Genomic DNA, 13,722 nt, shown 5'->3' with positions numbered 1-13,722 from the left:
GAAGCTTCTTAGTCTACCAAGGTATCTCAGCTCAAAACTTTTACTTTACCACGTATTAGTGATGGAGCCCTTCAAAGCCTCCAGGAAGAGCTCCAAAGATTTTCAGATCTTAAAGGACTCTATAAATCTAAAAGAGGTCATTTTAACATTTATTTTTTAATTAACAAGCATTTATTCTCTCCTACCCCGTGCCCCTCCCCTTCAACTAAACAAAGAAAAAGAAAAAAACCAAATTATCCCAACAAATATGCATAGTCAAGTAAAGCAGGTTCCTTCACTGGCCATGTCTTTTTCTGCATTTTGAGCTCAGGAGGTACGCTTCATCATTAGACCTCTGCAATAGCTGTTTGTCATTGATCAGAGTTCTTAAGCCGTTCAGAGTCGTTTATCTTTAGAGTGTTGTTGTCGTTGTAAATTGTTCCCCTGATTCTGCTCACTTTGCTCTGCAGCAGTTTGCATAGCCTTCCTACTTACCTCTAAGACTCCATTTTGTAATTTCTTATGATACAATAACGTCTCAGCATATTCAGACACCATAATTTGTTTAGCAATGGGCACCTTTTTAGTTCCCAGTTTTGGGCTACTATGAAAAAAGCTATTATAAATTTTTTGTACATATGGGTCCTTTTTTTCTGTCTTTGGTCTCTTTGGGATATATGCCCAGGGATGGTATCACTGAGTCAAAGGGTATATACAGTTTAATGACTTTAGGGGAATAATTCCAAATTGCTTTACAGAATGGCTATACTGATTCTGAACTCTACCAATAGTGTATTCATATTTTTACCTGAAGCACCTGTAAGATTTGTCATTTTCTAAAAGGTCATTTTTGAAGTTACTGATATGCAAATGAGTTCTAGGGTTTTTTTTAAAGTGCACAGGTTTACAGTAACCACTCTATCTTGTAATCTCATTAGTTCAGATATTCTCACCTTGCAGAACACCACCCACCCATGCAAGCCCATTCAGTGCAGCTCTTATTCATGGCCTCCCAAAAGTCTCCCATGGGTGGTCTACCCAACATGCTGGAGGCTTTCCTCACTCTTCTTCAACATCACCAGTGGAGCCCTGTGGTAATCTCCCATCATACCTCACTCTTGCCATATGACCAGCCCATCTTCTCTTTCTATTACACATCACTCTTTCACTCCTATTCTTTGGAATTTCTCGTCAATAACATGTTGCAGCCTGCTCACAGCCACCTTTCACCTTTCTATGGCCTTCTGTGTGATCCTCATCTTTAGTTCTTCAGAAGCAATGGTGTTCAAGGTCTTACTACCATACAGCAACACCAGGAAAAAATTTATATTGAAAAGATGAGACTTTTCTGTTATGAGAAATTTGGTATTGGTAAAAATGCTTTGTAATTTCCTCAAAGCTATTCAGCCTGTACTCATCTCAAGGCCTTTTCATCTCTGGGCACAGCTTATTGTCCATTTGTACTGTTTGTCCCACATATCGGTGGTGTTGGACATGCTCTATTGGAAGTCCATTCAAGTATGCATGTTGAGATTTGAGTAATAGACATCTTCATCAGTTGGTGTATCCTGTGTGGATGGACAGACCAAACCCTTTTGAATGATTACAAGGCTCTTCCAGGAAGCTTTGCAGTGTCTTGGGGTTTGATACATTTAGCCCAATGTCATCTGCAAGTAGGAGCAACTGGAGGATCACCTGGTCTGTATGCTAGATCTCCCTCATCACAGTGGAGAAGACTTTTGGCATTCTCCCATAATATCTACCTGGTTTTGCTTTCCCCTTATGTGCATTATCAGATCATTGAGCCGGATTATTTCTGTTTTTATGTACTCCAAAGAATCTCAAGGAATCACGGTGTATGTGTGGAAAGTTCTTTGTTGTAAAATAGCTCACATGGTAGCATTTCCTTCTACCAAGTTAAAAGTTTTTTGTTTTATAGGGTGTTTTTGGTAACCAACAACTAATGAGCACAATGGTATCACATTCTGTATGTCTTTCATTTGGCTGCAAAACGGTGAAGATGTGGCCCATTGTGGAATCCTTTGGAAAGACTGTTTGTTCCCTACACATACCCTTATTTATTCACTTATTGATCGGTTGATAATTATTGATATTCTCTTGATCAACTTTTTTGCTATCAATAAGATCCGAAATTTTCCCCACTCCTTTGCTATCTTCCCTTTCGTTAGACACCTTTTGTAGTCCATCAGAGATCTCACAGTTAGATCACCTCTAGCATCAATCTCCTCTAAATATACTTGATCTAATTTGGCTGCCTTTGTGGTTTTCATTCTCTTGAGTGTCATTTCTATTTTCTCTGTAAGCACTTTGGGGCTTGTGATGGTCCTAGTGTGGTGGTTCCACTATCCTCAATGGAGAAAAACAGTAGGAAACTCTTGTTTATAATGTGGTTTGAAATCATGATTTTTATTGTCTTTTTTGGTAATTTTAAGATATTTAAAAGAGGGCTTTTCCTAAGTGCAAGAATTTTTAACCTAGACTCTTTGAACTTGTTTTTTAAATATTTTGATAACTGTTTCTGTATAATTCGTTTTCTCTGTAACCCAATTTTTTTTTTATGTATTCAAAAACATTGTACTGAGAAGGGACTAATAGGCTTTGCCAGATTGTTCAAGGGGTCCATGAGAAAAATAAGGTTAAGAACCCTCCCATAGAAGTATTTTTGGCCAGGCTCCAGCATTCCTTACTTCTTCTGTTCTCCAGGGTCTAGCCTTTTACTGTCTATCTTAGTTAGAGTTGCATAGGTTCAGGAAAAACGAGCTTATGCTTTCCAGACTCACAAAAAATTGACTGGCACAAGAATAATTAGGAATATAATTTATAATTAGGAATATAAAATGTGAAGCAGCCCAGATATTCGTTCTTAACATTTACAAACTGCTTTCTCTTCCCAGTAGGAAAATCCACTTAAGGAACTGAATAAAGATTTTAAAAAGTCATTTGGTGGGTATACAAAATGAGATCAGAGGAGAGTGAAGGTCTGAAAGGGATGATTCACTCAAGCTTGCTTGACCTGATGAGTCACATTTCTCCACTATAAGGATGCATCTGCTAAAGTGGCCAGATTCTCTTGTCAGCCGTTTTGGGCTCCATCTCCCTTGGAAACCAAATTTCTCTGCAGGTTCAACTCTTTCCTTATTTAGTTTTTCCCATTATGTCATCCCCTTTCTCTCTCTCCCTCTCTCTCTCTGTCTTTCACACACACACACACACACACACACACACACACACCACATTTACAGTGACACATTGCTACTCTGTGTGTGTGTGTGTGTGTATTTTTAAAAAATTCTCTCTGTTCTTTTTGGGGTGGGAAAGGATGAATAGGGATCATGGGATCATAAGAGAGGCCTTTAGTAGATAGACTCAGTTGCTCCTTAAGAATTTATACATTACTGGCCTCTCCATTCAGGTGGGATTGATTTTCTCACCTTTTTCCAAATTTTATTTTCTACAGTAATAAAGATTATTTCTTTTCCATATAGGAGATTTCAGATCATGTAAAAAATAATTTTGGAGGGGGAGGGGTCAAAATCACATCTTAGCTTCATATTAAATTATTTGTACCGTGGCAGATGGAGCATGAATCAGAAACCCCCACAGGCTGTACACCTTTTTGTCATTTGATTATTACATTCTTGAGTAGCTCCTTCCACAATCAACCAGATGTTCATTATTGCCTGTGTGCCTCATTTTGCACTTGGTGAGGAATGGTGGATTAATCTTTAAGTCCTTTGGGATGCCACATGATGTAGTAGTAAGAGTGGGCTGTACTTGGAGTCAGTCTAGGACCTGGGTCTGAATCCCAGCTCAAATACTTCCTAGTCATGTGAGGCAAGGCAAGAACCTCTGAACCTTAGTTCCTTCTTCTGTAAAATGAAGGTAATAATGCTTATCCCACCTACTTTTAAGGTGGTTGTAAGGAAACCACTTTGCAAACTTTTAAAGCCCTCTAAATCTATTTGATTTTCTATTGTCCTGAAAAGTTGACAGTGACAGAAACAGTTTCATTGTTCTTAGGACCTTTCAGTAGTTATAGGACATGCTGTATTTTAAATGTTCTAGTCCTCTAGATTGGTAGTAGTTGCTTTTGGGCTCCTGGTGTACAGGGACTATGTCATGGTTTTTTTGTCCTAACTAGTTCTTAACAGTGCTAGGCCCCTAGTAAGTCCTCACTAAAGATAATGTAATAGCCCAGAGGGTAAAATAGAAATTGACAGGATCCCCTGATCACCTCTTGAAAAAGATCCCAAAAAGAAAACTCCTAGGAATATTGTCACCAAATTCCAGAGTTCCCAGGTCAAGGAGAAAATAATGCAAGCAGCCAGAAAGAAACAATTTGAGTATTGTGGAAACACAATCAGGATCATACAAGGTCTAGCAGCTTCTATATTAAGGGATCGAAGGACTTGGAATATGATATTCTGGAGGTCAATGGAGCTAGGATTAAAACCAAGAATCACCTACCCAGCAAAATTGAATATAATGCTCCAAGACAAAATACGGATTTTCAATAAAATAGAGGACTTGAAGTTCAAACTTTCTTAGTGAAAAGACCAGAACTAAATAGAAAATTTGACTTTCAAACACAAGAATCCAGAGAAGCATGAAAAGGTAAACAAGGAAGAGAAATCATAAGGGACTTGTTGAAGTTGAACTGTTTTGTTTATATTCCTACATGGAAAGATGATGTGTGTAATTCATGAGACCTTTCTCAGTATTAGGGTAGTTGAAGGGAATATACATAAATATAGACAGAGGGCACAGGGGAATTGAATATGAAGGGATGATATCTAAAAATAATAAAAATTAAGGGATGAGAGAGGAATATATTGAGAGAGGGAGAAAGGGAGAGACAGAATGGGGTAAATTATCTCACATAAAAGTGGCAAGAAAAAGCAGTTCTGTTGGAAGGGAAGGGGGCGGGGAATGAGTGAATCTTGCTCTCATTGGATTTGACTTGAGGAGGGAATAACATACACACTCAATTGGGTTTCTTACTCCACAGAAAAGTAGGGGGAAGGGGATAAAAAAGGGGGGATGACAGAAGGGATGGCAGATAGAGGGAGGAGGTATTCAAAAGCAAACACTTTTTAAAAGGGACAGGGTCAAGGGAGAAAACTGAATAAAGGGGAACAGGATAGGATGGAGGGAAATATAGTTAGTCTTTCACAATATGAGTATTGCAGAGGTATTTTCCATAATGATACATGTGTGGCCTATGTTGAATTGCTTACCTTCTTTGGGAGGGTGGGTGGGAAGGGAAGAGGGGAGAGAATTTGGAACTCAAAGTTTTAAAATCAGATGCTCAAAAGGAAAAAATGTTTTTGCATGCAACTGAGAAATAAGATATATAGAGAATGGGGCATAGAAATCTACCCTGCCCTACAAGAAAGTAAGGGGAAAGGGGATGGGGGGGAGTGGGGTGACAGAAGGGAGGGCTGACTGGGGAACGGGGCAATCAGAATATATGCCATCTTGGAATTGGGGGGAGGGTAGAAATGGGGAGCAAATTTGTAACTCAAAATCTTGTGGAAATCAATGTTGAAAACTAAAATATTAATAATAAAAAATAATTTTAAAAAAGGATGGTGTAATAGCAGGAAACTCTCAAAGGAATATTTATTATGAAAAGCACATGCACATATGCCTAGACACTCAGAGGGTTTCTTGTGACAGATGTTTTAATGTTTCTTTCTGTTCCAGCAATGGTGGCTGATGATTATTTTACCTTTTAAAATAATTCTATTAATACTTTTTTTAATCCCCTACATTTGACAACATATCTCTTCTTCCCTGCGTGTCCCAGAGATCCATCCCTTCTAAAAAGGAAGAAAAACAAGAAAAAAACCAATTCAGTAAAACTAACCAACACATTGACCAAGTATGACTTAGAATGTTGTCTAGAATGGTGCCCCACACCCATAATTGCTTACCTATTCAAAGAAGGAACAGAGATACATTTTCTCTGTCTTCTTTGAGACTGAGCTTGGCCATTATCATTTTAAAGAGCTCAATTTTAATTGTTTTATTGTTATTCTTTACATTTACACTATTGTAGTCATTGTGCATATTGTTTTACTGATCTTTACTTCACCTTGCATCAGTTCATCTTTTCAGGCTTCTCTGTGGTCCTTATATTCATCATTTTTTACAGCTAAGTTATATTCATTACATTCATTGGTTTAGCCATTCCCTAAGTGATGAGCATCTACTTTGTTTCCAGTTCTTCACTACTACAAAAAATGCTACTGTAAATTTTTTGGTGTTTATGGGAATTTCTTCAGCTTGATGACCTCCTGGAGGCATACTTCCCAGTAGTAGGATCTTTGAGTCAAACAGAATGGACAGTTTATTTCCCTCTCTTTGCATAAGGCCAGATTGAATTCTAGAATGGCCAGACAGTTCACAACTCCTCTCCACATTTCCTAAAGCACTGACTATTCCCATCTTTTGTTAGGTTATGAAGTTTCCTAGAGAGGGTTTTATACTAGGTGGACATGGAGGTGGGAGGCTGACAACCTATAGGAATTCTATTCAGGGACCTCTTGGTACTATTATGATGCAAATCTTTCAGTGAGACCAGAGTTACCAGGACCCATTTCTACCACTGCTTGTAGTTAACTGATTTGTGTAAAATCACTTTTCCTTCAGACCTCAGACTTCCCTGTCCTTGATCCCAGTTGGACTGCTCAAGAGGAAATGGCCCTTCTGGAAGCTGTGATGGACTGTGGCTTTGGAAACTGGTGAGAGTTTTAAACACTGCCTTGCCCTGCCCTACATGGTATTCTCCTTGCCGTGTCCCAGGAGAGGAGTTGCCTCTGCATAGACAGGGCCTTCAGGAGGAGTCCTGGAAGCAAGCTTCTGGCTGCTTGGAGCTCTGCTCTGGCCTGTGTGCCCGAGGCAGCTAGGTGGCACAGTAGAGAGAGTGCTAGATGGGCAGTCAAGAAGACCGAAATTCAAATCCTGCCTCAGATACTTCCAAGCTCCATGACCCTGAGCAGTCATTTAACCTCTCTCACCCTCAGTTTTTTCATCTCTAATATAGGAATGATAATAGCACCTACCTAGCTGTTTGACCCTGGGCCAGTCACTTAACCTCTGTTTGCCTTAATCCACTGGAGAAGGAATTAGCAAACCATCCACTGTCTGCTGAGAAAACCCTATGGACAGTATGTATGGTCCTCAGGGTCCTGAAGAGTCAGGCACAACTGAACAATACCCACAGCCTCACAGGGTTGTTGTAAGGCTGAAGTGAGATAATGTGTAAAGCATTTTGCAAACCTTAAAAAGCAATAGCTATTCTTGTTGTTATTGTTTTTATTATCACCACTACTACTATTCTAGTTTCCTTGTGTGCCTTGATGGTGGATAAACTGGCAGAGTATGTTGGGATGTTTAGGGAATTTACACAAAATCTGCTTGGTTACATCCTCACCCAAAGCATTGGTTTTTCCTTTGTGGACATAAGGAAAGTTTCATTTTCCTAGGCAGGTCATTTTTCCTGTCTGCTTTTATAACTCCTCTTGAGGTGTACAAGGCTGAATCTCATTTCAGGGATCAGGCCCTTGGGGTAGATCTTTCCCACTTTTTGTGATTCAGTTTCCACAGATTCGCTGCTTGAATTTAAAAATTTTTCCCCCACTCTCAAGCTGTGGTCCTGGGTTGTGCTGAGCAGAACTGTCCAGCATGCAAGGTCTTTGTCTTGAGACTGTAAGTGCATAGTTATAGTTGGCCTAGAGCTTCATGCTTTTTCAGAGTACTTTTCTATACATAGTTTCATCCTATCTTCATGATACCTCTTAGAAGTAGGTAGAGAGGTGTATTATGGTCCCATTTTACCAGTGAGGGAATGGAGGTCGATAAGAGAGAAATAAGTTGGCCAAGGTCATATATCTGGTTGTCAGTAAATCTTGGTCTCCAAGGTTCTATTTCTTCTACATTGTCTCCCTTTATAATGTCTAAACGACGGAAGTAGAAGGCTGAAGGCTTCACAATGGTTCCTAACTTCTTTTTTCTAAAATTCATTTATTCCACAATTTTTTTTATCAAGTGCCCATTGAGTTCAATAAGCATTTATTAAATGCTGAGTATGAACCAGACAGTATTCTGGAAGGTGCTGGTGATGTAAAGACAAAATAAAAACGTCCTTGTCCTCAAAGAATTTACATTCTACTGGGCTGCCCTTGTGGGCCTAATATTGTACCAGGAGTGGTGGGAGAAACAAAATTGTGTCTCTTTTTGAGAATCTTACTGTCTGGCTTTGGCCTTGTCCTTCATATTTTCTCTCCTCCTTCAAAGTAGGTTTGAGTTAATCCTCTCTTCATGTCCTTCCATATCCCCCACCCTAGTGCATTCCTAAACAAAATGGGATAAGGTTGGTGGTATCCTTTTCCTCCCAATGCAGTCAAAAAGCAAAGCCAAGACAGTGGAGCTGTCCATCTTTGAGTAGTGATCCTTTCTTTAGTGGCAAATCATTGGTCACAGATTTTTAGGGTTGGGGATAGTAACTTCCTATAACTGGTAGTAAAGTGAGGACTTCTAGTCCTCCACTTGTATTTCTCAGGCTGGCTAAATTTCAAAGGACAAGGTGGATAAAGACCAAGTATATACCTGTCTCATTTGTCTGCTGCCACCTCTTAGTTTGGGGCTGCTGGTGTCAGATGTCAGACCTCCGATGGGCATAACTTTAAATAAGATGAAAGCAGACTGTACTTCTTAAAGTTACCCATAAATGAAACCTTCCCCCACCCCAACCCCACATACACTTTTCCCCCCTCCTCCCTCTAGGCAGGATGTGGCCAATCAGATGTGTACCAAGACCAAGGAAGAATGTGAGAAACACTACATGAAACATTTCATCAACAACCCACTTTTTGCTTCTACCCTGCTCAACCTCAAGCAAGCAGAGGAGGCGAAAACTGCCGACACAGCCATTCCATTCCAGTGTAAGTGCCTGCCTGCTGCTGCTGTAAAGGACTGGGCTTGTCCCAGAGCCTGCTTTTTGACAATTGCAGATAATAATGGCTGGGTGACTGAGTGCTTCAGGACTTGGGAGAGCCTGGTGAAAGAGAGAGGTGGAGTTGGCCAGGGCAGTTGCCGAGAACCGATACCATGAGGTGGCAGGGAGGGGACCCATCCCTGTGGACAGAATGCTGGGTTGGGAGTCAGGGTACCTGAGTCCTGTTTGCCCTTACACACCTACTCATTGAACCTCTTCAGGTTGTATCAATTAACTTTAGTGCCTGCATCCGTAAGATGAGACCTGAAAAAACAAAAGTGACCTACCTCACTGGGCTGTCGTGAAGACAAGACTGATGGTGTGTCCCCTGCAGAGTTTATGTTGAAAGACACATTATAGACGTGCACTGTGTTTGATTATTAATCATCCAATATTCAAGCCATGTGGCAGTGCATTGTTGTTGTCAGTACCAGTAATGGTGGCCCTGCTTTAAAATGTATTTTTAGTTTCTTGTGGCTGAGGGACTCTAGGGCCCCTTTATAAGCATAACTAAAAACATGATGAATTATGAATGGGCATTGCTTCTGAATGGCCCAAAGCACAAGAGTAACAAGATACCCACGCATTTCTCTCCCCCATCACACCCCCACTCCTAGCCTCAAATTGCCCCAGCCATAGCTTTACAGCTGTCTGATTCAGAGCTTTATAATCAATTGGGAACGAAAAGGAAATCCAATAATATTCATCTGAGATCAGTAAATTGAGATTGTTCCAGAGAGTAAGGGACATGATGCAGAAGAGTGAAGTGTTTGGGTCTGGGGAATATTATGAAAACCTTATCACATTCAGTGTGTAAATGAAAAATTCATAGGGACTCTCCCCAAGTTTCCTAAGGGGATTCACTAAAGGATGTTTAAAATGTATTGAATTAAAACAACATTACTGTGTTGAAGTAGTTGGAGTGAGGAGGAACATCCGGATTCTTTATTCTGTCATTTATCCTTGAGCTTTTATTGATCCTGTCTGTTGTACATTCCTTCTTGGTGTTATGTTACTATTTGAGTTGCTTTCTCATGTCACTATTTTATTAAGTGTTTGAGTAAAACCCTAAATTCTGACTGGGTTCAAGTCCCCCTCTGACATATAATGACTATGTGACCCTGGGCAAGACAGTAACCTCTCAGTGCTTTTGGTAACTCTCTAAAACTATACATTTTGGAGAAGGTGCAACTTGCATTGGTGGAGGGAATTTCCTTATCCAGGAGTTCCCTTTGTTAATGAAATCACAGGTCCAGTCCCAATCCCTATTAATACAATTAATAGTCAATCAATAACAATCAATCAATAATCATTATTTTGATATACATAGAAAAACTAAAAAAAAGGATTGTATCTTCCTTTCCGGTAGGTGGAGGAAGAAATCGAAGGAGAGAATTTGGCTCTGAAAATTAAAATTTTGTAAAATTTGTAAAGAGCATTGTAGAGGAAATTGTAAATTTCTATTATGTAGTTTTTTTAAAATTGTGTATTAAATTTAACAAAGTAGTAACTAAATTACCCTTTTTGTGTCCCTTTCTGAATTTCTTTTTATTTTCTCTTTTGTGTGTATGTATGTGTCTTTTTAATATGAAACTCCAAACTCTTCCAGCTACAGATGATCCTCCAAGGCCTGCCTTTGATTCGCTGCTTTCCCGGGACATGGCAGGGTACATGCCAGCCCGAGCAGACTTCATTGAGGTAAGGAAATGTAACTCTTTCTTTGGGCACAAAGGCAGGATTTGCTTCTGTTGAGGACTTTGACCTCAGACCTGAGAGTTGGGCAGGACTGAGAATGGGCTGTCATGAAGTAGTCCAGGGGGATGCATTTTCACACATATGTACTGGAAGTTCAGTGGGCCAAAAGGCCCATTGGGAAGTGTAGGCTTGCCATCACCCTTTCCATTACACATGACAACCTCCTTTAGGTGGTAGGAGGAGTACCCGTTATTGTCTTCACACTAAGTCAGCTCACTAAGCATTTCCTAAAGGCCTGCTTTATGCTAGGCAGGGGCAGAATGACAGATGGAGGCTGGTTAGAAAGACGTAAGTTCAGGGCCCACTTCTGATACTGCTGTCTGCGTTATTCTGGGAAGGTCACTTAACTTCTCAGTGGCCTTGTCAACTCTCTGAGACAATAAATGGCAAAAGATGTGCTGATCTGAAATGTATGAAAGAGTTTCTTCATTGAGAGTTCTCCATACTAATTAAATCACAGGCCTGGTCCAGAAAGAAGAAAAAAAGAATTATATAAAAACCGCATTTACCTCTGAGAATGAATTTTAACATAACTCAGGGATCATGGAGGTGATAGGGGTCCAGCAGCTCATGGTGTTGCCATTTTGTTAATTCACTTAGATTATAACCTTGCATTACTTTAGGGATTCATGATATCATCAGTGTGAGCACTCCTTCTACCAGTACAGATTGCAACCCTCTCCTCCTTAGAGGAAAATTTTTATAAGTATATGAGATCAAAAAGATTCACTACCTAATAGCCAAACAACCAAATGCAATCAATCACCTGGATAGTGATAGGGCCAGCCACTATGAACTTGGCCTGCTGATTCTTGGAACACACACACACACACACACACACACTCTCTCTCTCTCTCTCTCTCTCTCTCTCTCTCTCTCTCTCTCTCTCTCTCTCTCTCACACACACACACACACGTTCTCTCTCTCCCTCTCTCTCTCTCTCTCCCTCTCTCCCTTTCTCTCTCTCTCTCTCTCTCTGCTGCTGGACCTGTATTTGAAGTCTTTTCTGCATAATGAGACCTACCAAAATGAAATTTCCCCTGGAATAGCCTTTGAGACCTCGGGGTCCCCTCCAATCTGTGCTGAGATCTCCAAGTAAGACTTTGGTGTGAAACAACCTTTCAGATTCCCTCTTAAAATTTATTGACCTGCCACAAAATGGCCCTAGCCTCAGGAGATCCCATTATATCTGTGGCTTATGATCTTATTTAACCACACTTACCACTCTTGTGCATTAAGCTTGTGAACCAACCCATCGACACAGCCAGTGCTGTCTTTTATGTCCATTGTCAACATATAGTATTACAGAGGAACACAGCTCTCAGGGAATGAATTAAAGCTGACATTTTTGCCTTGGCATTTAGCACCCAGGGTTTACTGGAGGGTGTGGGCTTCAGTTTTTTTTTTAAACTAAACTGGCCTATGTTTGGCTTCTCTTGATTGTTTCCTTTGGAATTCTCAGAAGTACTCACATTTATGCTACCATTGTTAAGTGTTTTTCTACTGCGTTATGTCCCCCACCCCACCGCGAGAGTCCCTCCACTTTACTATTAATTACTTAAAGGAGGGAGATCCTGGCTTCTTGCCATGTAGAGTGTCTTGCAATAGGTGTCCCACTGGATACTATCTCCTTTGGGACCATGTCCAAACTTAAGTAATTAATTCAAGCGGATGGGGCTGGGCTGGGGGATTCGTGTCTCTTTTTACAGGAGTTTGACAATTACGCAGAATGGGACTTGAGAGACATTGATTTTGTCGAGGATGACTCAGACATTTTACACGGTGAGTTTGGGAAAACTCTGGTCAGAATCCTGTGATTATAGATTTAGAGATTAAAAGGACCTTGGATATCATCTGATTTGGCTCCCACCTCCTACAGATGAGGAAATTGAGACCCAGAACAGGCCTCTTTTGCCAGTTCACCAAAATTATAACTTTGCATTACTTTAGGGATTCATAATTTCATCAGTTTGAGCACTCCCTCCATCAACACTGATTGCAATTCTTTCCTCCTTAGTAGAAAATCTTTATTAGTATCTGTGATCAAAAAGATTCACCGCCAAGGTGGCCAAATGGCCACCTGGCTGGTGATGGGGCCAGCCACTGTGAACTTGGCCATGAACTTGCCTCTCTAAAATGACTTGCCTAAAGTCATGCAGGTAGGAAGCCAGAGAGTTGGAATTCAAACCCAGGTGCACCAATGTCAAATCCAGCATTCTTTCAGCTGCCTTACTATGCAGAGTTTGAAACCTCCTATATCTCCAATTGTGTGGTCTTCCTCTTGGCCAAGAGGAACCTCCAGGGGAACAGACCTACGTGTCATGGCCTTCACAGCCTTCCTGGGGACAAAGAAGAACAGTGTCAAAACTTTAAGATTTTCATGATGACAGCCCCTGGCATTCATAAGTATTCCCCTGCCAAATCTGAGTTTGATAAGCCTAAAATTTGCCAGAAGAAAGAGCAGGAAATTTAGCTTTCTATAGGTGTTAAGTGTGCAGGGAGGAAGATTTTGGCTTTCTCTTTGCTTAATACTGTTGAATTTTCTGCACTACTATGCTTGCATTTCTATAGTTCTTGCTTAATTATCTATGATTCATTTCTACCCTTTTGTGGTAACTTAAACTATGAATGCCAAAGGGCTCTTGAGAGTGGAGACCTTGTCCCTCTTCTTTCCCTGCCCATCCGTGATTAAGTGCACACTCAAAAAACCCGCAAAGGTCAGTGTGCTCTTCCCCAGCAGTCCAGAGTCCAGCAGGATACAGCTGATAAGTAACAAGGACCTGAATTCCCCAGTCCCCAACCTCCAGTTTCTTCACTTTTTGTGAGTGTTTTTTTACCCATTTCCTTCAAAGCCACTCCTTAAGTGGGAAGGAGCAGCAGGGTAGACCAATGGGTTTGGAGTCCTCATTTCCATCACTGACTATCTGTGTGACCTTGGGCAGATCACTTAAGCATTGCAGGCCTTG

At 40.6% G+C, this 13,722-nt stretch overlaps 1 protein-coding gene across 1 annotated transcript in view; it reads left to right on the top strand.

Annotated features, from left to right (window-relative positions):
- The window catches only part of TADA2A (transcriptional adaptor 2A), a 55,479-nt gene that overhangs the window by 12,938 nt on the left and 28,819 nt on the right, over nucleotides 1-13,722 (top strand). Inside the window, exons 5-8 of the mRNA XM_036758238.1 lie at nucleotides 6,655-6,746; nucleotides 8,791-8,948; nucleotides 10,611-10,699; nucleotides 12,466-12,538. Of these exons, the coding sequence (XP_036614133.1) occupies nucleotides 6,655-6,746; nucleotides 8,791-8,948; nucleotides 10,611-10,699; nucleotides 12,466-12,538 (412 nt within the window). The remainder of the gene's footprint in view (nucleotides 1-6,654; nucleotides 6,747-8,790; nucleotides 8,949-10,610; nucleotides 10,700-12,465; nucleotides 12,539-13,722) is intronic.

This window comes from Trichosurus vulpecula, chromosome 4 (genome assembly GCF_011100635.1).
Source record: "Trichosurus vulpecula isolate mTriVul1 chromosome 4, mTriVul1.pri, whole genome shotgun sequence".
NCBI classification, from domain to species: domain Eukaryota; kingdom Metazoa; phylum Chordata; class Mammalia; order Diprotodontia; family Phalangeridae; genus Trichosurus; species Trichosurus vulpecula.
Note: the sequence above shows the minus strand (reverse complement) of the source record. Positions and strands in the feature narration are given on the sequence as shown.